This window comes from Haliotis asinina, chromosome 4 (genome assembly GCF_037392515.1).
Source record: "Haliotis asinina isolate JCU_RB_2024 chromosome 4, JCU_Hal_asi_v2, whole genome shotgun sequence".
In the NCBI taxonomy this organism is placed as follows: Eukaryota; Metazoa; Mollusca; class Gastropoda; order Lepetellida; family Haliotidae; genus Haliotis; species Haliotis asinina.
The window spans coordinates 27,762,989-27,787,795 of record NC_090283.1 but is presented as its reverse complement, the minus strand read 5'-3'; the positions used below and the strand labels follow the sequence as shown (position 1 = coordinate 27,787,795).

At 40.3% G+C, this 24,807-nt stretch overlaps 1 protein-coding gene across 1 annotated transcript; it reads right to left on the bottom strand.

Annotated features, from left to right (window-relative positions):
• Window positions 1-79: 79 nt before the first annotated feature.
• LOC137282412 (uncharacterized) lies at window positions 80-9,584 on the bottom strand. The gene is made up of 4 exons (XM_067814159.1): window positions 9,201-9,584; window positions 5,969-6,037; window positions 1,410-1,499; window positions 80-421 (listed from the first exon to the last, which is right to left on the bottom strand). Exons 1-4 carry the CDS (start codon window positions 9,315-9,317, stop codon window positions 359-361), a joined length of 339 nt encoding a protein of 112 aa, XP_067670260.1. The 5' UTR covers window positions 9,318-9,584; the 3' UTR covers window positions 80-358.
• Between the last annotated feature and the right edge of the window lie 15,223 nt (window positions 9,585-24,807).

The window sequence follows — 24,807 nt, the reverse complement described above, 5'->3', positions numbered from 1 at the left end:
GTAAATCTTGGTCCGTGCTAACTACATACATATATATATATATATATATATATATATATGCTTATTTAAGGACGTTTATGAACAGAACTATTAACATGTCAAGAAAAGTCTGACCTAAACCTAAGCGAACATTTGACAATAATACAGTGAACAAGGAGACTTTCCGTCGCTGTCATGAAGCTAATTTAAAGTAGTTCCTGAAAACGTGTATCACTCACATATTTACCAAGCCGTAACTATTATTAGGCTCAACTGTCCATACTAACAATAACACTGCTTTCGCTGATAACCATTCAAAAAGAAGAGCCAACTGGTTCCTTTAAACAATGACTGTCGAACTGATTTCTCCATCAACCTGTCAAGCTTGTGACGAAGGGAGCTGCAAAACAACAGCCGAATACGTCATCAGCGTCTCAACGATCTGAAAATAAACACTGCAGTTACTTAAGCTGAACTGATTAAGTATGTGGAAGTTACAAATCACATGAATGGGTATAGTTTGGGCCTAAACATGCTATTTGCTGAATGGAGAAATCTGCAATAAGATATGTTAATATCAAAGAGGCGTTGCAACAATTGTACTGACATATAATCCATAATATTGACCTAGAATGTTACCTAGGGATCTCGTCTGAATGCTGTGTCACCCGAATCTTGACATCTACTATAGAAAAGGTAAATAAATAGAAAACAGGTCTACGTCACCGTCTCCATCGTTCCTGTTCTGACACAGAGCTTATCTTCGTGGGAGTACTTACTTTGATCACTGGATCTATGTTGTCATTTGCTAAGGGAGGTCAACCGGAGGCATAGAAGCTTATGCGTCAAAGGAATTTAGCATGATGGAAAACACATCTGAGACACATCTATTATTTCTAGAATGGACATTTAGTCGTTTGATATTTCTGACCACATTACCTAGGTCCCGCTCTGTATTTCCTACGTTTCATTTTCATACTGAAATAAATCAGATAATATTTTGTCGGACAAATTATGGTGCGAGCATGGTTTGTATAAGAGGACGTCCAATACTCGAGTGGTCACAGTGACAAGCAACGCAAGAGAGTGAAAACATATATGCGTGACCGTCCAAATCTTGGAAAAATCTCCCTCTCCTTTGAAGGACACAACGGTTACGGAACATTTGGTCTGCTCCACAAATATGAAACCTCTCATAACGGATGGATGTGTTTGATATTTGATGTTTTAGTGACCTTCCTTCGCACAGAAAATTGAATAAACACAGAGGTGGTGCTGTCTACGAATGGATGACGGAAATGACCGTGTTGTCATTTTTTATAGGGTCAGTTTTCCATTCCAGTGATTTGGCAGTTTAGATCGTTAACCATGAATAAAGACATTTTATCAAACATTAACATGTTTCATGAAAAACCCACATCTTTACTTACCGTGAGGAAAGTAGACTTCTGTATGACAAAGAATCCAGCCACTGATATCCCGACATCGGATCCCAGAACCTGGGTCAAAAACAGCTGCACCTGAATACAGAAGATAGGCCACTTATGTCGAATAGCTGAACTGTTCCATGTTTAAATTGTGTGAAAACAGATTTAGTAGAGTTAAACGTTGTTTTGGTCAATGTTTCAGTCTGAAGGGTCATCTGAAACTCAGGTAACTATGGAATCCGAGAAGGGACATTGTCGCGTTGTCGCATTGTCGCGTTGTCGCCCTCTCAAAAACAAGCAAAATGAAGCAAAAATTAACCAAAGCGCGACAATGCGACAATGCGACAACGCGACATTTCGCCTGTTTGTCGCATTGTCGCGATGTCGCGTGTCGCGTTTCGAATAACATTTTCTCTGTTCCTCCAAAGTGCGACACGCGACATAGCGACACTTTTCAAGGTCAAAATATGTCGCGTTGTCGCATTGTCGCCCTATCTAAGATATGTAAGAATTCACTAAAACGCGACACGCGACAATGCGACAACGCGACATTTCATCAAAATGTCGCGATGTCGCACTGTCGCGTGTCGCGCTTTATTAAAATATTGACCATAGTATGCATTTAACAAATTAACTGAAACGCGACACACGACAATGCGACAAAATGTATGTCGCATTGTCGCGTTGTCGCCCTTTTTGTTACCGGTGCGCATGTGTAGAAAGTCATTTAATCTACGCATGCGCAGAAAATGTTATACTCTATTCCAGACTTCACTGGTCTTTCGTTACCTCCAATGGTTTTTAAATTGAAATAGTGCTCGAAATGGCAATGGGCCTTCTCTTCTTGAACTTAATGCAAATCCTTCTTTATTGTTTTACATATTGAAAATGTATTTAGCCAGTCAAGTGTGTTCTAGCAGCAAAACGAATTAGTAGCGCAACTATTCATTGTAATTACGGCACACTGAGCAGAGTTAGTCTCTTAGTCACACCAGATAGTTATTACCATACGTTCGAATACCAGCACCATACACATTAATCACTTTGGAGATTTCAATGACAGGTTGTGATTATAGGTTGTGAAAAACTAAAATATTTTTAAAATTCAAGCCACATCGGCAAATTCATCAGGTGATGGCTCACTATATTCCATAATGTGGCTCCTGACAGTTTCGTGGTACAGTCCTGTCCGACGCTGATGAATTTGTCTGAGATCTGCCTCTGTTCAGCCAGCAGTGGATGGATACCAAGTAGAATGAGATATCACTGAACCATCCGTCACCTCAATGACAGTTTTGGTCGACTTTGAACGTGATAATGGGAAAACGCCTTACAAATGGACTGTTGACAGTAGGATATTAGAAACAATGACATCACTTGGTAGAGTTGCGTACACTTGTAGTGCAAGAAACCAGCTTTCCCTCCCTCACTCCTCTCACTCTTCTCGCCGCTCCACTCCACTCACCCAAGGTTTATTGGTATAAATAGCACGGTATTTCATTACAATGATGTATTGTGATGCCCGTTTTCATTTCTGTTTGAATCCTATATTATTAATCCTGCACATAGCCTGATTCACAATATGCCTCATAATTTTTTCATACGGTTACTAGATCCAGCGATATACATGTACTTGTATCGTTGTAAACCTACGGCTGTTATATCAAAAACAAATTCAGCAAAAGGGTCAGTCTGAACAGAACCATTCCGTTAAGCAACGACACTCAACCACTCTGGACTTCACGACTAGATGTACGTTCATTTATCATTGTTCTGATGTCGATCCCTGGATATCTGAACCCTTTAAAAATATCGAAAAATAATCATGCTTGTCATATTTTTTTAACATTCCGCCGTAACTAATAAAATTTTGATGAAATGTCGTATTCACGCATTACCGCGCGTCGCGCTTTGTTAAAATATTGACTACAGTATGTATTATAAGATATTAACTAAAACGCGACACGCGACAATGCGACAACGCGACATTTTGATGAAATGTCTCATTGTCGCATTGTCGCGCGTCGCGTTTTGTTAAAATATTGACTACAGTGTGAATTATAAGATATTAACTAAAACGCGACACGCGACAATGCGACAATGCGACATTTCGTGAAGAGCTGAGATACCCGTGATTCGAACTCAGAACAATGATAAATGAACATCCATGTTGCCGTGTTAGTGTGTGGGTTAAGGGTGCGTGGTTAATGGAATGCCGTATTCAAACTGTCCATTTTGCTGAAGAATATTATGATTCAGTAGGTGCATGTTTCAAACGATACAAGTACATAAGTATCGCTTGATCAAGTATCCACTATATTGTGAATTATCTCACATGCAGGGTTAATAAGACAGGATTCAAATAGAACTGAAAACAGACATGACAACACATTATTGTATTGAAATACCTTGCTAATTTGCGAATCTTGCCAAACCTTGAGAGAGTGCAGCGGTGGAGGAGTGAGGAGTGGTGTGGAGCGAAGCGGAGAGGAGTGGGCTAGGGTGGAGCGGAGTAGAACGGAGCGCCGGAGGAGTGAAGGAGGAGGAGGGGAGAGGAGAGGTGTGGTGTGGAATGGAGTGGAGCGTCGCAGAGTAGGAGGAGGGAAGGAGGGAGACTTGGTTTCTGGCACTTCAAGGGTACGCAACACTACCAAGCTATTTCATCGTTTCTAATAAACCATCCCTCCAAAAGAAACGCATAGGCGATTTGTATTTTTACAACTCTTCTGTTGCCAGGCGTCTGAATGTTAGTCTGAGCAAGATATAATGACTTGCAGCTCGTTGCAGCCAAACAGATATAAGAAGTCACTGCCCCTTTGCAGGCAGATCTAGAGTTACCACTGCAACTCAAATAGGTACATGCGGGTACTACAGTTGCGTGATGGTACTCCCACGGGTGAGAGCACAACAGCCAGGGCACCTGGCCTTCAGAGGATGTCAGGTCAAACTGTACGGAACAGGCTGAAAGAGATTCGTTTGAGAAGCAGAAAACCCGACGTCAGGGTCGTGCTACGTCGTCATCAACGTCTTCGCTGTCTAGAAGTATATTATTTGTTTTATAGACATTACCTTCTTCTAAAGCACATGCACTCATTACTGATGTAAAATTCATGCACTAAAGTCTATTTATGGACGAGTTATACATGTTTGAAACTTTTTTCAACAGATTTCTCGTCTATGCGTTTATTTCTTGGGGTAGTATATCACAATGATAACAGTCCATTTGTATGGCGTTTTCCCATTATCACGTTCAAAGCCGACCTAAACTGTCTTTGACGTGTCTGGTGGTTACGTGATATCTCATTCTACTTGGTATCCATCCACTGCTGGCTGAACAGAGGCAGATCTCGAACAAGTTCATCAGCGTCGGACAGGACTGTACCATGAAACTGTGTCAGGAGCCACATTATGGAACATAGTGACCCATTCGAGGACATGACATGACCTGATGTTTCTGCCGATGTGGCTTGAATTTTAACAATATTTCAGTTTCTCACAACCTGTCATCTGGATACCGGCGAAATGTTCAAAGTGATTAATGTGTATGGTGCTGGGATTCGAACTTATGATAATAGCTATCTGGTGTGACAAAGAGACATTAATCTGCACAGCAAATTGCCCCGCCTTGAATGACGAGGCAAACGTGTGCCCTGATTACAATGAAAAGTTGCGCAAGTATTTGTCTTGCTGCTAAAACACACTTCATTCACTAAATACATTTATATATAAAATAATTTTCTAACCAACAATGAATATTTGCATTAAGTTCAAGAAAAGCAGCCCAACTACCATTTCAAGCACTACTTCACTTTAAAAACCATTCGAAGTATCAAAAGGACCATTGAAGTGTTAAACAGAGTTTAACCTTTCCTGCGCATGCGTACTATAATTGACTTTCTACGCATGCGCATCGGTAATCGAAAAGGGCGACAACGCGTTTTAGTAAATGTTTAGGGTTTTTTTACACATCGTAGATAGGGCGACAATGCGACAACGCGACATATTTTGACCTTGAAAAGTGTCGCTATGTCGCGTGTCGCACTTTGGAGGAACAGAGAAAATGTTATTCGAAACGCGACACGCGACATCGCGACAATGCGACAAACAGGCGAAATGTCGCGTTGTCGCATTGTCGCATTGTCGCATTGTCGCGCTTTGGTTAGTTTTTGCTTCATTTTGCTTGTTTTTGAGAGGGCGACAACGCGACAATGCGACAACGCGACAATGTCCCTTCTCGGATTCCATAGGTAACTGAAAGTGATGTGCTTGACCTGTTCCCCATACTTCAAAACCCGACTGGATTTTTTGTGTATGTTATGAAATGAAAGGGAATTAATTACAGCAGTTTACAACATAATCAATTCACAGCATTGAAATCAAATTCGAGCTGGTGTAGTTGTGTTTAGAAAAGAGTAAAATGTAAGTAAACGACATGTATAGCTGAATTGGCTTTTCAAGCTCTCATATAAAGACCTGTCCCTTACGGTGACAAGCGCACGCCATCACCAACTTGACTACTCTGCCAAACCCTAAAATGGACATCTTCTCGACCTTCATCGTACCGATATTCCTGTATCCACACTGTTGTCACTCAGGTGTATTTTTGGCAGGACATCACCTACTGCTTTTCCCTGAAAGTATCCATGAAATGAAAGACACACATTATATTGAACATCGAAAGAAAATGTTCCCGTTGTTTGGTGTATAAAGACAGTCCTTACTTCCTGATTTCCAGTACTGCTACTGTGCAGACATTACTCACACTTATAATCCAAACAGATAATGAAACTGGTTGTGTTTCGTTACAAATATATAAGCGACATATTTGAATTCATGCGTTAAAAACACTGTACGTTACTTACTGCACTGTGAACTTGAGCTGACAAGATGATATGTGCTAAAAGAACAACATTGGTAAAGCAAACAGTAGCCACGAAGACAATGAACTCCTCCTTTCCTGCGGACCAAACCTTAATGCAGTATATAGAAAAGCAGTCAGTGAACAGGACAGATGCCAACATGAGAAGAGCCCGCCACGACAGAACTGTGTCCACTTCTCGCATGTAGTCAATCGCCTGTTCATATGTGTGTCGCAGCTCTTCAATAACATCACATCTGATGACAGGTGTGGAGGAAATGTCTTCCAGTTTGCATTTGATGCTGATGAATTTGTATCTGATGTGATAACATAGAACACCAGTAAGGAAAAGCCAAATCACCATCCTGAAGAGATTGAACCCGAAAACATAGTAGAAGAGTCCAAGACAGATGTGTCCTTGAGGCGAGTTGAGATGAAATGGCAGTACATAAAGGAACACAATGGACGTCTTCGAGTCAGCATCGTCATTTGAATTTGTGAATACATAAATAGTGAATAAAATGATAGACGTAACTAGTATCAACAGCAGAGACACATGGAATATGACGATCCATCTCGGACTTAGTCCATCTCCTCTAGTCTTGATTTCCTTCCCTAGCTTGGTCAAGCGCTTTGACAGAAACACCATGCATGTCTGCATGCTTGATAAGTACAAAGCATAGACTGCAAACATCAGCTTCAAAGCACCTCGAGACTTGAAGACGTCGTCGAGTATGGCTATGTAAAACAACCGAACTGTGTGAAGCCATCCAACACACGTTGTGAGGACACAGTTGACGAGGAATGCAAATGCCAAACCACGCCAGACTGCCGTCCCATTGCGAATGTGGCTACCGTATGTATAAATGCCACCAATATTGAGACACAGAATCAGCACATCATAGATGTAAGTCACTCCTCTCATCTTCTGAACGGACACGGCGGTCTGGTCGTCTGTTGTAGTCGATGCCTTTCCAGCCCACATCGTACCTGTGTTTCAGCTGCGTTGACGTCAGTGTTTAATGCCAGTATGGTACACGCACGGCCACTCTCTAGATATTCACATCAAGAGAGCGCGTGTGTCATATTGATCTCACAAGCTAATTCGTAAAAGGCAACAAAGACCATCCGACAATGTCTAAGCAGTTGATTCAATAAAATGATGATCATTTGACTCTGGTGGTTCTTTCACTTATTGTTCATTAAATGATTTGTAAACACTTCCGTCGACATGGGATCAATGCAATGTATGTCCGAAACTCAAACAAAGTCTTCGTCTATACTGTGTTCTAATCACTATCATGTTTACTCTGTAAATGCACTGCTGTTATTTATCGTCTAGAAACCTTCAATTATCCACATTTCAATGTTTCATGGAAGAAGAGGAACCAGGTCGATCTGCACTGAAATTCATGACAACTAAACAAGTGTTGAGTCAGTAATGATGCGCATAAACGTTTTGTACGTTTGTCATGTTACAGTATGTGTTGCGGTGTTAAGGTTTGGGATTTTATAAGTGATGTATTGCTTTCTTTTGTGTCTATGGAAGCGATGCAGTGTTATGGTTTGTGTTTATGTAAGTGATGCAGTGTTACGGTTTGTGTTTATGTAAGTGATGTATTGTTTTATTTTGTGTTTATGTATGTGATGCAGTGTTACGATTTGTATTTATGTAAGTGATGTATTGTTATGGTTTGTGTTTTTGTAATTGATGCAGCGTTGTGGTTTGTGTTTATGTAAGTGATGCAGTGTTATTGTTTGTGTTTATGTAAGTGATGTATTGATATGGTTTGTGTTTCTGTAAGTGATGTATTGATATGGTTTGTGTTTCTGTAAGTGATACAGCGTAATGGTTTGTGTTTATGTAAGTGATGTATTGATATGGTTTGTGTTTCTGTAAGTGATACAGCGTTGTGGTTTGTGTTTATGTAAGTGATGCAGTGTTATTGTTTGTGTTTATCTAGGTGATGCAGTGTTATTGTTTGTGTTTATGTAAGTGATGCAGTGTTATTGTTTGTGTTTATCTAGGTGATGTATTGTTTTGGTTTGTGTTTCTGTAAGTGATACAGTGTTTTGATTTGTGTCTATGTGTTGTTGTTGTATGCGCTGTATTGTTATGGTTTGTGACCATGTACATTGTGCTGTTACACTCCATGGTGTTGGCAGGCAGTGTTATATGATGTGCATTGTTTCTGTAGCTAGATTCGGTAAGGGGCAGTGGTGTGCTGAATATAACTGTGGTATAATTTAAACATCTGTTTCAATATCTCTTCAAAGTTACGTTGAAAGAAACAGACTTCGTAGATGGTTTTTGATGAATATATTCTGCAGACAGATAGATGTATTTTAATGACTGGTAGTTTAGATACTTAGTTTAGTTACTTACACTGTTGGTGGCTGTACCCTCAAACGGGGTTGAAGTATTGTAAAATTATTGTCCTCCTGAGAGTGTACGTAGGTCCCGTCAATTCAAAGTCAATTTAACTCTACCATACCTTTAATCGTAGTATATTTGTTATTTTGATATTGGCTTAAACACACCACAATCGGCAGCAGCTGAAGAGATGGTGCAAATCCAGCTAAGGTCCATGCATGTAGCAAAAGTTCAGTAAGTCCCTATGACCCCCAGTATGGTGATCTACCTTCCGTTGTTGGCGATCTATAGCCCGTGGTTCAAATCGAATTGTGTTCTTTAATTACAATGTTTTAGCTTTTCATGCTAGGTTTATGTTTTTATGTGTTATGTTCTAGTATATTTACTGTCCATCGTCGACAGGTTTTACTCTTCAACATTTTTTAAATTTTATTACATGAATTGTTTTCGTTATTGACGCACTCGCTCAAAGTTACTCAATACTAACGAGCCATTTACTGCATCCAACACAGGCAATTCTAGCTGGCAATTGTGAGCTACATAATGAACAGGTAAAACATACCGAGCTTCCCGTCTGATCCTTGCACACATCGTCACACATGCACCGCCAACGTTTGCTGAAACTACTTTTGGTCTCCCCCATGGTATGGTGACACAAGCCTTTCATAACTAATGTCATTAAATTCAAGTGTTATTCCATCCGACACCACGTCAGCAGAGGCATGATCTAGAGTTACAGCTGCAGCATGGAATGAAACTGGACCCCTGGCTTACGTAACGAATATACAGTTTCCTGTTCAAGAGGTGCCGAGTCGATGCTCCCATTACTAAGAATGCATTCACAGTTTGCTCCATTGATTTCTTACTGGAAGTATATTTTCAAACTCTGAAATTGCTTGAATAAGCTAACTCGCACCATCAATGTTGCTGTAATTACGTCTGTGGCCACACAAACCTTGTCAAGCAAGTCTAAGTGCATTGCAAAATCACTTGGTGGTTTTCCTTTGCTGGCAATGAAAAATGCTGTCACATGCAATTTCTCAACACGAGGCCTCTATCGAGCAGAAAAAAGATAACTCTAGCTTATTATGATTGCGAATGTTTCTTCATTTCGTCCTCGTATCGTGTCACATTTACAGCTTGAAACCATAAGCACGGACAAGTATGATATCATTATTTGAACGCCCGAAATGACTTGTCCCGGGCGTCGAACGATGCGATTCTTGAACCGCTGTATAATCCGTATCATGTGACGAGGCAAGGTCAAACCATATTTGGCTTTCCTAATACAATACACATTGACAATAAATGAAAGAGTACAAGGGCTCTGACATTTTGATGATTCATAGAGAATCTCAAAACGACAGATAGAAATGCCGTTTTTACCATCAGTACAGTGTAAATCGCCTCATGCAAATGATTGAAGCCACGTTTGTGAACTGTAGACGCTCTAAGAAATCTACTGGCAACCCAACACAACAGTGCAATCAGACAGCAGACGATGAATCGACGTATGAAACTTATTCTGATTAGTTCCTGCTAGTGTGCGGCATGTGATTATTTCTACAAACGTTAGAAATGTGACGTTAGTTGGCTTAAATGTATAAATGACATTTCAGGAGACGTTGGGGGACAGAGCAGAGAGTACGATGTCAACTTTCTGTATGCCATTCGCCTATTTCTAAATTGTGACGTTGGTTGCTTATATGTAACATTAAGTGACATTTTAGGAGACGTGGAATACGGAACAGAGAGTTCAGCTTTTGTGTTCTTTCAATGCAACATTTTGCCATATATTGTGGCATCATGAAAGTGATAAAAATTCTGTCACCTCGCTAACTGAATAGACTAACTGACTAGCAATATTCCAGCAACATCACAGCTTGGAGGTGTGCAGTTTGAGAGAACATTGTATTGATGTGGGTAGTAAGCTAGGAGTCAATCACAGGCAAACTGTAGCGCAAATGGGGTTGCGCAGCGTAGAGAAAATTACCAGTCTTCTTATATGCGCGCGAAGCGAGCAAAGGTTGGCAACGCACTTCCCTTGCTTCGGTTCGAAAAATATTTTTCATGTCAAAATAACATATCGCCACCATCAAAGGTACTCTCCCATTTCCTCACTATGCTGTGCTCTCAGATTTCCAACCCAATATATACTCACGTGTAATATATTTTATTCAACATTTGAAGTGCAACTCGTGGTACATCAGACCGCTCTTCGCCTCCATTACCCCTGCCAGCTTCCGCCTCAACGCAGTGAAGGAACTGATTATTATTCCGTATGGAATAAAGAGTTACCTCCCCTGCTTCATACGCACGCTAAGCCAGAAGTGTTTTTATTGTAGAACAAACGCTACAAAAATCTAACAATAACGACAACAGTTAAGACAAATAAGCTCCAACAGGTTCATGATAAAATTAGGCAATATGTTATTTCTTTTTAATTTCTTTGTTCTTGTTCCTTCACCCCGTTGAACCGGAAGCTGGCGGGGGTAATGGAGGCGAAGAACGGTCTGATTTGTGCTACTGTTTGCCTGTGGGTCAATCAAGTAACTAGAGGGTGTATAAGGACTGATTTGAATCTTGTGAGTTTGCAACCAGTTGAAAAGTGTATGCGTGTGTCAGGTTGGCTGTTTTAGTGATAATAGTTCAATGAATCGTGTATATATCAATTAAGATCTAATGGAATTTCACCTTAACCTATGTAACGTTAACATAGGTGAAATATATATAAATATTATCGTTGAGGTTAGTAATATGATTGAATTGTGATTTATATGAAAACATTTGTCCCTAAGGTAGAATACTTGCGTAATGATAATATTCATGTGTAATGTACAGCGGTACACTTGTGTATAATGTGACTGTAGAACAGCCTTATGAACACCTCTTGTGTGAGGAAAATATATATAGTGTATGTGTAAAACTACTAAGTGCATAGTGTGTTTCTTGTATCCAGTGTCCGGGGGTAGGTGACATGCCGTCTGTGATATGAACTGACTGACATCTGTGTGTCTGGGGAGGGTGACGTGTGTTGCTAGTAAGACTGTACCTACTGATCAGCAGGGATCACAGTGACATGCCGTCTGTGATATGAACTGACTGACATCTGTGTGTCTGGGGAGGGTGACGTGTGTTGCTAGTAAGACTGTACCTACTGATCAGCAGGGATCACAGTGACATGCCGTCTGTGATATGAACTGACTGACATCTGTGTGTCTGGGGAGGGTGACGTGTGTTGCTAGTAAGACTGTACCTACTGATCAGCAGGGATCACAGTGACATGCCGTCTGTGATATGAACTGACTGACATCTGTGTGTCTGGGGAGGGTGACGTGTGTTGCTAGTAAGACTGTACCTACTGATCAGCAGGGATCACAGTGACATGCCGTCTGTGATATGAACTGACTGACATCTGTGTGTCTGGGGAGGGTGACGTGTGTTGCTAGTAAGACTGTACCTACTGATCAGCAGGGATCACAGTGACATGCCGTCTGTGATATGAACTGACTGACATCTGTGTGTCTGGGGAGGGTGACGTGTGTTGCTAGTAAGACTGTACCTACTGATCAGCAGGGATCACAGTGACATGCTGCCTGTGATATGAACTGACTGACATCTTTGTGTCTGGGGAGGATGACATTCGTCACGGCGACGTCAACGGCTGCGACGGCCTTGGGACACCCCATCAGCAAACGAACCGTATGACTCCGTATGGTTGGCGTCAGACTCACTTTCGTGGAATGGCCAGTCAAGACTGCTAACGGAGGTTACAGTTGGCTCGAAACGTACGTCGGTGGCAGCGACGTGATTGGGGAGAGTTCTGTTTACAGACGAGAGTCAATTCAACATATTCCGAAACTATGGGCGAGCTCGTGTTCACAGACGTTGGGGTGAAACTGGCGCCAAACTGTGTACAAATGGTGTACCCTTTGGTGAAGGCCGTGTCATGGTATGGGACGGGATTTGTGGTCAGCGGAGGAAACGATTAGTCATCCTTCGTGGAAATCTTGCAACGGGACAATGCACGTCCTCATACTGCCAAACGACTACCTCAACAACGCGGCAACCTCCACCAGCAAATGGACAGCACGTCGAACAGGTTTTCCTTGATCTGTGGCAAAGTATCTGCTGACGTCATCCAGCGACTAACGTCATCCAAGAGGAAACGTGTTTTGGCATGTGTCGATTCAACTGTTCGTCATAAGGTTACTGAGTGTTTGCACAGTTCCAGTATGTGACTTAAAACACATCTTGTAAATGATCTGTGATTGGGAAGCATTTTATTTTGACGCTGCGTCTCTGGTGCTTGATTCCATGATCTGATGACTGTCGACTGGACATTGGTTAGTCTGTTTCCTGCTTGGTAAATGGTTAAAAATTTGTATTATCAATAATATTTCAATCATAAATGTCTTGTTGCCTTCTTTATGAGCCATTAGGGGATAAGTTTCTTTTGCCCGGAGACCCGTGAAGGTTCTGGGGTAGAATAGGCCTTCAGCAACCCATGCTTGCCAGAAAAGACTACTGTGCGGGATCGGGTGGTCAGGCTCGCTGACTTGGTTGACACATATCATTGGTTCCCAATTGCGCAGATCGATACTCATGTTGTTGGTCACTGGATCGTCTGGTCCAGACTCGATTATTTACAAATCGCCGCCATATAGCTGGAATATTTCTGGCGTAAAACTAAACTCACTCACTCACTTTTGCGCGGTATTTTATCTCTGCAAAAATGATTATAAGTAAAGAAGTGTTTCAGTCCATATCTTTTCAGCCAACATGGTTCCTGTGATACTACACTGATCTCTGCTGTTTGGTGGCAGGAAGGTAATGCACTCCCAATTCAGGATGGGATTCAACAGAGAGCGTGCTTAATTACTGAGTGTGGATATGCAAATAGTGTTTGTTTCACGCCGCTATAGGACAGCTGTATGACGTGTGTGTAAACATACCTGACTTTGAACCAGGCAATGCGGTGATTACCATCTTAGGCATAGATCTGGGATATGATGAAAGTATTATCCTCGTTAGTCGCCTCTAACCCGGATCTTAAGATCGTCCTTGTGGCTAATAAACACGAACACTGCTCACAAACACATATCCCGGTCAATATTGCGTAGTTTACTGTACAGTCTTTGTTCCCTCTTACCAAAAAACTCACATCATTGTCAAACGTGAATTATTATGTTTATTTTCTGTCGCCAAAATCTGTCATACAATAAATACAATCATACAAAGTTATTTACCTTTTTACAGTCAAACATATTTAACTATATTAATATTGATTGAAAATTTGCCATGTTTAAAACATTAATACATGGATACACAAGGACAGACATATTCATGTAGGAAATTAAGGACACGATGCTGCTTCTGATCTTCTGTCTTTCATTCATGAAGACCGTCTAAAGGGATCCTGACTTCTAGAACGAGATACCACCCACGCCCTGGGCGCCTCCCATGTTGCCTTGGGCACTATTCCCTTGACCGAGTCCATTGTTCATTCCGGAAGGTAGTCCTTGTGGCATACCACCATTCATTGGGGTGTTAAGGCCTTGCATGCCGTTGTTCATACCTCCTGCATTTGCTGCAGGACCAACTCCTTGCAGACCGCCATTCATCCCTCCAGCAGATGCCTGTGCGCCGAATCCTTGCATACCACCATTCATTGGACCGGCAGATGCTGGAGCCCCGAATCCTTGCATACCACCATTCATGGGACCCGCAGATGCTGGAGCCCCGAAGCCTTGCATACCACCATTCATTGGACCGGCAGATGCTGATGCGCCAAAGCCTTGCATACCATCATTCATCCCTCCATTGGCTGGAGAGGCGAGTACACCCCGGGCAGGGAACTGGTTCTGGGAGGTAATGGGCGTTGTGGCTGGCTCGCTGTCGTACCCGATCTTGCAGCAGAGGGGAATGAGGCCCACGCAGGTACTGGAGACCTGCTGAGAGGGACAGAGAACCAGACCACGACCTGTAATTTCCTGGAAGGTTAGAGTGGTCAGAGGCTCTGAGTAGGTCGCTGTATGGCCCTGTGTGATGTGAATGGGGGTCTCGATGACGCCTCGTGGTGTTGTCCCTTGGTTCCACCAGCTACGGTCGGTCAGGATATCGCCGAGAGCCTGACCGGAACATCCCTCCTCGGTCCTAGAGTCTTCTGTAACCGCTAGGTGGAACCGACCTTGAAGTGTCGACTGTCGGCTAGAGGCGATGACAGCTGACAGCCGCACGGATGCAGTGTTGCCCCATCGGTTACCCCAGTTGCCTCCCCATGGGTTGTTGCCGATTTCACGTGTGAACGTCACCCTCATCTCATCCCCATCACTGTTGAATCCGGTACATGTCTGGTATTCGTTGGTGTCCTGAGCAGTGCCCGCCATCTCGCCAAAACCACCCCAGGAACCCTGCCCCATGTTCCACCACTGAGCATTAGCTGAAGAGATCGCCACGATCGCAAAAAGAACGGCGACGAAGTGATGGGCCATGCTTCTAGAAGACTACTGCTGACTGCTTGAGATTAGCAAGTTGTGACCAGCCAGTGGTCAGTTCGGGGTTATATTCGCTTAGATGCAGGTGCGGGGGGCAATAAATCTCGGGTCCAGGGGCTCGGCTATCATTAATGCGTGGGAAGTGGTCAGGGATGTGATTATAGTGACCGCCTCGAGATATTTCTATATGGTTTTATTGATGTACTGAGTAAATTAAGGCCAAATATGCGATTTCGTGATTTACGTTGTAACGTCCAAACAAACAGGAAGACATTATTTTGAAGCACGAGGGACATATGTGTGTCTGAAAATGAGAGTAAGTAGGTCCTTCCATAATAGAACGCCATGGCAGAGGAGTAATTCAGTGTGCTGTTTACTTATTAATCTGTTTACATGCTGGAATCCTTCCGAATCATGTTATCTGTGGAAGAATATATTTCATTTCATGTTCAATGATGCAAATTAATTCACAAATTAACAACGATTGAGCGAGGAATCGCTAAATTTAGAAAAACATGAACTACATGAGTAAGCGCTCGTAATGTACCTGATTAAAAATCAACCGTTTTCAGAAAGAACATGTAATGTATGGCGAAGACGAATGGAATTTGAGTCATAAGAATCTAATAACTTCATTCAAAGAAAATAAGAACTTGATGAAGAGATATAGACATTGAAAACATCTACTCATCTATATGAATTATTTACAAGTTTGTAATTATGAACATTGTTCCTAGTTGTTGTACATGCTGTGATAGGATGACATGATGCGCTACAATCATGTTATAAATCCTATAATCCCACGATGTATCAAACCTGACTAGGTGTTTGGTTTTATTAGTTACGCATACGTTATGAAAAATAATACAAAATCCCCCCACCCCCCCACCCCACCACCCCCCCACCCCACCACCCCAAAAAAATAAAAAAAAATAAAAAAAGTACAATACAATAAATAAATAAATAAATAAATAAATAAATAAATAAATAAATAAATAAATAAATAAATAAATAAAAGCAAACAAACACACCAAGAAACAAACAGACCCCCCAAAACACCACCACCCACCCACCCCCAAAAACCAAAACCAAAACCAAAAAACAAACAAACAAACAAACAAATAAACAGAAACAAAAAACAAAAACAAACAAAACACACTTGCACTAACGTATGATTTCCTGTCCTCAAGCATGTTATATCTACTAAGAACTGGGTAGGAAATGGGCCTTTTAGTCAAAATGTGAACCCAACCCAACAGTACAGATCAAGAACCTGGGATAACTCGAAGTATTAGCGTAGACCAATTCAACCAGCGACAGTGGTTGACTGTATGTCGTAAAAAGTCCTAAATGAATCTAGGTCTTTCACGTGTTTTTACTTCACTTAAACTCTTTTCATTTATCGCAGACGTATTCGTTTATACAAGTCCACAAACTGAAAGTTTGATCAAACCTCTGAATGTCTTAGCCCCTCATGTCTTCTGTTATCCCTCCTCCCTGTAATACTGTCCCAATCGGCGTTATATCCTACTCTCACTCACTCACTCACTCACTCACTCACTCATTCACTCACCCACCCACGCGCTGAAAGTGAAAGGAATGAAAAAGAGCAGAGTGATCCAACTGAACGTAATTCATTTTGTCAATTCCGGGCACATTTAAAAATGGCCATTTTCTCTGTATAGAGAGGGTCCTTCCTTATCCATCCATTTATTAAACTGTACATTCTCAATGTACGTATATTTCGGATTGGAACAGATATTCAGTCCATGCATGCTTGCGGCTGATGGGGTCGGGTTAATTGTCGTTTTGAAATTGTTGATACATGCCTTCGAATCCGATTTGCACAGATTTATGTTCGCGGTGTCAATCACTGGAATGACTGCTCCGGAACTGATTTTTTAAGTTTACAGCTGGCCGTTATACAGAGCCGGAATGTTACTGAGCGTTGCGATACTGACAAACCAATCAACCGAAGTATACATTTGATATTCCCTTTGATATATGAGGTTATTGACTCTTGTATGTTGAGTTGGAATCTCCTCGAATGTCCGACTGTTTGAAAATCGACAAAGATGCAGAAATAAAGTCTGGAGCAAAGGGGTGAGTAAGTGCATGAGCTAAATGTTACGCCGCAGTTTCAGCAAGATTTCAGCTATGTGTCTATATATTATCGAGTCTGGACCAGACAATCCAGTGATCAACAACATGAGTGTCGATCTAGGATGGCGTGTGTCAGCCACGTCAGCGACCCCACCCAATCCTGTTAGTTGCCTCTTATGACAAGCATATTCTAACCCGTATCTTAAAGGGTCTCAAGAGCTAAGGGAGACGGTAGGCAATTTGAATTAAGATCGTTTCAGCATAATATAGTTTCACCATGATATATTCAGCAAACATGGATTCACGATACTTTGCTCCCTTACAATCCTGGGGATGCACTTCACAATGTCAATCACTATGTTGCCGAATAAGGCGCTTTTAAACAAACTGGTAGTTGTTCATTGTGATACACTTCATTATTACGCAGCGAGTGTTTTGTATGTTGAAATTAAGGCCTGACTTAGGGGACTGGTTTCCTTACGCATTGAAGTAGCATCGTAGTTATCTATATTCCTTCCTGGAATATTTATATGTCATTGTGTTCACTTGTTTTGGGTATATAATAATATATGATAATTCGTGCACATTTATCCCTGTCAAATATGTCAACCAATACCATCATTTAATGTCGCTTAGAATTCGGGATTCGAACCGCCGCCCACGAAGGCGGTCTGAAATAAAACAAAATAAAGTAGAAACCACTGTCGACAAAACAACAGAATCAATCAATCAGTCTAGCGATGAACAAAATCGACGTTATAGCTTATTAACTGTTTACACTGAAAAAGAATCGCTGATAATAATTACTCTACTGTGTACAGTCTACACAAATGTTGTTGACTGCCCGTGTCTCTGATCCGAAATTCTATTGTTGAGTAATTGATTACTTGTACTGAAGTGATGATGATAACACCAGACCATACATAGGACATCGACTCAGTTCAAGCAAATATTTACTGTTGACGTCTGACTATAGGTCAGTGTCAGTCTGGATAACGGTAAATAGTGGCGAAACGAGGTCATTATCTGGTAATTGTTTTTTTTGTTGAACATAGCAATAGGGGCAAGTTAATCAGTCACTTTAGCCGTAGGTGTATTGGTGGTACACGTAATGTTAGCCGCTGGCTGTTGACACTATATATGACAATAAGGATGGACCTATTGGGCGACTATCCCACCCTGTAATCTCTATTTGACATCCATGATTACATGTTTTTTGGAGAAAGTACATACAACATCATTCGGTGTAAATACTTACAGCGGACTTTGATACAGGTACTCCTGAATTGAACTTTTTTTCACTCAGGCTGCAAAACTACAGCATAAGATGTACATGAATAGTGTTTACATTTATACAACATAAGAAATTATACACAAACTGTATGATAGAGACAATGTACATTGAGAGAAATTACATATAAAGCCAACACTTTTTTACAGAAAATTGAGAGTTTTCTGAAAGCTCCTAGCTTATTGGTGTTAACAAGGATATTCATTTTATACATATTTGGTCTAACATAATAGTATAATTATTATATTATGACTGAATATAGTTTTCTCTTTCTAATTCTAATTTGGGACATATAAATAAATAATGAAATTCATCACGAATATCATTTAGGTTACACAAAGTACACCTTCTATCATTTGCTGATATTCGTCGCCATCTACCTGTCTCGATTTGAAGGAAATGATTGGAAGTTCGGAATTCTAACAAGCTCTTATAATGCAGAACATTGAGGTATGGTTCAAGTTTGAGAGATGGGTTTTTGAAAAGGCAATAAGTGGTTGCTTTGGAAGAGGTTTCAATTGTTGAAATCCATGTTTGCTGATATATATATCTTAATTTACTTTTGATACCAGTTTTAAGCCAAGATAAACTTTCAAACTTTTGGGATTTCCAGATGAAACTCAGTCCAAGATCGACGAAAATGCTTTTGAGATACATTATCCATTTACTAGTATATTTCAGTGTGTTCACAATACCCTACACGAATATCTCATATTGTTACCCAAATATGGTTGCTGACGTTAAACGTTTATAGCATTTTATCTATGACATATTTGTGACCACGCTTTCTCATTTAAGTATATACATACATGTTACTTTATTAGGTTGAGTCCCATCCGGGATTCCAATATGCACTCATAGCCAGGTACCTAATCGCTAGCACAAAGCTCAGTGCTGTTTACCTAACTGGTCGTTATTGACATGATTGCTTTTACCTATTTTTGTACTGAGTAATTGAAAACAGTATGTTATATCAAAAGATATTTTTTTGCAGTCATGGATAAGTGATGTTAACAATTCAGGTTTTTGTTATACTGTCATAAGGGACTCTACATGTTTTGAGCAATATCAATATAATATTTTAAAACAAGCAAACATTTGCCAACAGAAAAAGAGACCTTATTATAATATCCCTCGTCAAGAAAGATTAGGTACAAAGTGTAACTCTACACTTATCGGAGAAGAATTCCAGCGTGTATTTGAATGTACGCCTTTATCAGCCAAACGTAAAAAAGTTTGATTAGTGAGTATTATTACCAATGGCCATATCAAGTAAATTATAAGAAACTGATGTGTAATGTGAATATTAAGATTATTAAGAATTTGTCATATCTTTTCAAGAACTTATTTGCCATCTTGTTTGTAAATATTATGTTTTCTTTTCTTGTGTACTTTTCGTTGTGGTAAATATAAGTGAATAAAGATTGATTGGTTATAAATAGTTACAATATGACTAATATACTGACGATTTGATGTAAAAATATAACTTACTACTCACAATCAAATCTAATATGTTTTGAGACTAACAGCAAGCAGTTAACCTTTGCATAATAATTTTCAACATGGTTTCAAGTAAGCCGACACATATTGCGTGACAACGGGTATAAGGATCTATACCGAAACGTCGCATCATGCGTAACACAGAAGGTGTTATCCATAAAGAATCTTACTTTCTTGGGACACATATTGTGTTACAAAATTATTGTAATCAATTTGAAGCCAGTCGTATTCATCAGTCTTAAATATGCAAACCCATCGTTCTCTGGGTACTACATATACCTGTGGTAATGTCCTGTCATAATTATTGTGTTTTGTATGCCAAAGGTTTTGAATGCTAAGTTCTAGAGGCATTACCATGCTTGTGTCGTCACAACAGTGTCATATCGTGTGACGTTGTTTTTGGCGTGATAGGTGTAGATGCTCAAGCTGTCAATCACTATCTCGATTTACCCTGACGCACTAGAGGTCACCATGATATTCTCACAACAAACAACATTCACTTTCATCAACTTATGTATCAAATTTGTATCTCTTATACTTTGCACTATGGCGAAATACTTTTTTGTAAACGGACAACTGAAGAATTTTAGATGCTGTAAAGGAAAAGGTATCTATGTCCAGGACTTGCAAAATCTGGAATTATGCCCAAAGAGTTTTGTGACAAACATTTTTATGTAACCTGACAGAAATATGACAACCTATGACGCATGGTGCTTAATACACGTGACTGAGCAATTAGTGATTGTCTCCTATAACTCCGCACTCAACATTACTACTTCTGTGTGACCGGTTCTATCAAAACGTCTCTACCAAACAACCAAGTTAATGTTTTGAAAATCGATTAATGCAACATCGATACAATTGTATGCAGCAACCATGTCAGCTGGCCTGACCAACCACCCCGTGAGTCACCCCAAGTCAATTTCAATACGAATGTTCACAGGGATATGAGATGATGAGATAAATTGGTATACTAAATATTTCACAGTGATTGATATTATACCTGAAGCAAATACTACAGCATCTGCCAATACTGACCACACATTGTGACCATTGTTCTTTCCCTGAACTAGCTCCACTGTGCCAATAGGAGATGAATATTATTTAGCAGTTGAAGCCAAAAGCTTACATCTAGATCAAGACTGACAGGCCTGTCCTGGGAATGTTCTGGGAATGTTCTGGCTGTCGTCTTTATCTATTACAAGTGTGATGACTTCTCTCAAATGACTTGTCAGTCTGTACATGCTACTGAAGAAGAATGGGTCCAATACAGAATCTCCTCTAATGATACAAACTATGAGACGAACTTTGAGACGAACTATGAGACGATACCCTTCTCAAGGAACATCTGAACAAACAGACTTGTGTGAGAAGTAGGTCAGGAATGACATCTAGACTGATAAGCAGACGTGTCAGCAGCATTCGATGTAGCCAACCTTTCAATTCCTACAAAAAGCACAGTCTAGGCACCACAGCAAAATGCACTACCCTCTCCAAACGACAGTGCATATTTAAGAAAAAAGCATAACAAAAATAATCATCATCATTATAGGTGTTGCTGTTATTATCATTTATTTGAATATTTTGATCAATATTTGAGTGGATATGTTGAGTTGGTAGATCACACCTCCATGAAGTATATCGTATATAGCTGTCATCTGAGTAGTATAGGGAATGGGGGTTCTGGACCACTTCACATATAGAGTGTGCTAAAGCTAAGCAAAAGCTAAGCAAAGCTAAGGAAATTGCTTAGCTTTGCTTAGCTTTTGCTTAGCTTTAGCACACTCTATATGTGAAGTGGTCCAGAACCCCCATTCCCTATACTACTATCTGTGACATGCCTGGAGAACCGTGGGGACATTGATGTCGATATATTGGGAGATTGATTCCCACAGGAGCTATAAATAACCTCTATCCGGAAACACGGGTGCTAATGTGGGTTTAACAACCTTCCGACTGTTGCCGTCTTATTACCTCGTTCTTCAGTCGTTTCATCATAAATCTTACAAGCATGAACGATCGAGCAAAAGGAATGCACGCAAATACACACGTGCATAGTTCCACACAGTAAAAACTAATAATCTTCAATACTGTTATACAATCACGTGTTAATTACTACTATTACAGATGACGCGGTTATTGTTCAATTTGTACAAAAATTAACTTCAATGAAATGCCACTGTTTTAGTTTTGTAAATATACGTAGAAGATCATACACTGTACTTTAAGACAATAACGAACAGCGAACCAATCTCAAGTAGAGGATGGTATACATGTTCACAAGTACTCTTGTTCCTGTTGTTTTCGTTGTTTTTTTATCATCAGCAAGAATTCTAATGCAGTATCATCTCTACAAAAGAAATATCTTTCAAATAAAAGCATTGTTAGTCTTTTTATACTTCACGTATAAAATTCTAAATGTAGACGAAGTGTGTATTAAACAAATTAGTTTAAATAATCCAGATTTTGTTTCTCTTCCCAGCGTAGACATGTAGCAAAAATATAATATTATACTTCTATTTTTTTTGTAAAATAGCCAGAATATGGGTTGGATTTTATAAAGAACCGTTCTTTTCTTCACATATTGTTGAGCATAAAGTTTCATAAAATCGAAAATTACATCATGCACTATTAGTATCATATTTGTAAAATAACAACCGATGGAAAAGTCATTAAGTCTAACGCACCTATTAACACGTTACTCATGCTGTTAACACAAATGTGGATTTCCCCAGGCAGATCGTTTATACACATACATCAAACCTGCCCACAGCGATCTAGCTGTCACATGAACATGCAAGTTCAGAGTATTTCGGTGATCTCTATGTGGGTCTGTCCCAAAACTTTACTCATGGAAGCCGTTCATGAACTGTTTTTATAAAGACAGAGGTAAATTACGGTGAGTCATTGTATAATGTTAATGCAGGCCGTGGTTACCTGGGAGGTAGTGTGGTTAAATGCACTTTTGCAGGTAAATGTTTTGGTTGTTGATAGTAGACAGAACCCCTTGGTACTTTGTCGGCCCAGTGTGGCAGATCGGGAAACTGTGTGCATATTGTCTAACAGTACCAGGAAATGAGCAACGGTACAAATGAATTGTTTGGGTTTTTGCTCAGTTGTGTGTTTGTGTGATTTTACTCATTTTTAAGTTGACAGTCATGAAGGTTCAGCAAGTGGCATTTGTATAAATCAACGTCACATATACTGAAAACATAGCTGTCGTGTCTGCAAGATGTTGACACTTGCACTTAAGCTCTCCAAAGAAAGTATCGGATATTTGAAAACATTACATGATTACAGAAACGTAAAAATGATAAGAGATAGTGGTTTTGGGCGGAGGAACAAAAAGGTCTATGTCTAACATGGGAAGAAACAGAACACACTGGCAGAAAACTCTGAGTGTGTAAGCAAAACAGTTCTTTAACGATCTGTTTGTATAACGTGGTAAGACCGTTTATACAACGTGGTATGAATCCCATTTACAACTTTTGGAAGTCATGTCAGAATGCGTTCTTGAAATTTATAAATAGGGATATTAAAACCTTAAATTTAGAAAATAACACGTTCTCAGAAGAAATCACCATCGCAAAGTCTCCACAATACTTCTGATGTCGGGTACCCGTGTCATCAGTTCCCAGTTGCGGTTATCGATGCTCGTGCTGTTGATCACTGTATTGCCTGGTCCAGACTCGACTATTTACAAACCACCGCCATATGGCTGGAATATTGCTGAGTGCAGCGTTGAGTTAAACTCACTCACTCAGATGTCGGGTTAAAAGGAAATGAGGTCTAATCAAGCATACCTCATTAGTTGGCTTCCGAGGTAAATGAGATGTATCTCCCCACTTTGCTTCCCTGGAAAATGAAGTATACCACCATAGTTCACTTCCGAAGTGAATGAAATATACCTCCTTATTTGGCTTTCGCGTTTAAGGAGATGTATCTTTGTGGTTGTATTCCGAGGAGTGTCTACCTATTTGGCTTCCCTAGTAAATGAAGGATACCACCTTAGTTGACTTCCGAAGTAAATGAAGGATACCTCCTTAACGGACTTTCGAGTTTAATGAGATGTATATCCCTGGTTGACTTTCCTGGTAAATGAAGTATACCTCCTTAGTTGGTTTCCGTGGTAAATGAGGTGTATCTCCCTAATTGCTTCCCTGGTAAATGGATGATAACGGCGGTTGCTTGATAACGACGTTACTACCTCCACAGAAACGACGCACTCATTGCAATAATGAAGTTGACTGTCAATAGAATTTGTTTTTGCTTCATCTTTACAATTTTTAAAATGCCTCTCAAAGAGGACATGCATCTCCCTATTTGCCTTCCGAGGTAAATGAGTTGTGCCGCCCTAATTGGCTTCCGAGGTAAATGAGTTCCTAGATGGCTTTCCTGGTAAATGAAATATACCTGCTTAACTGGCTTTCTAGGTAAATGAGATGTATCTTCGTAGTTGGCTTCCGAGATAAATGAGGTGCATCTCCCTATTTTCTTCGGAGGTAAATGGGGTTTATCTCCCTATTTGGCTTCTGAGGTAAATGAGATATATCTTCCTAGATGGCTTCCCAGATAAAATTTTCCCAGATCTCTCTATTTGGCTTCGTATGTAAATGAAATGTATCTCACGAGTTGGCTTCTGAGATAAATAAGATGTATCTTACTAGTTGGCTTCCAAGTTAACTAGAATATCATCAGTTTGTCTCAAAAGAGCAGTATTGCAATAATTTGTAGCCACGTCTTGTAATAAATCGCTGTGAACTGCAATGCAGAGTTGA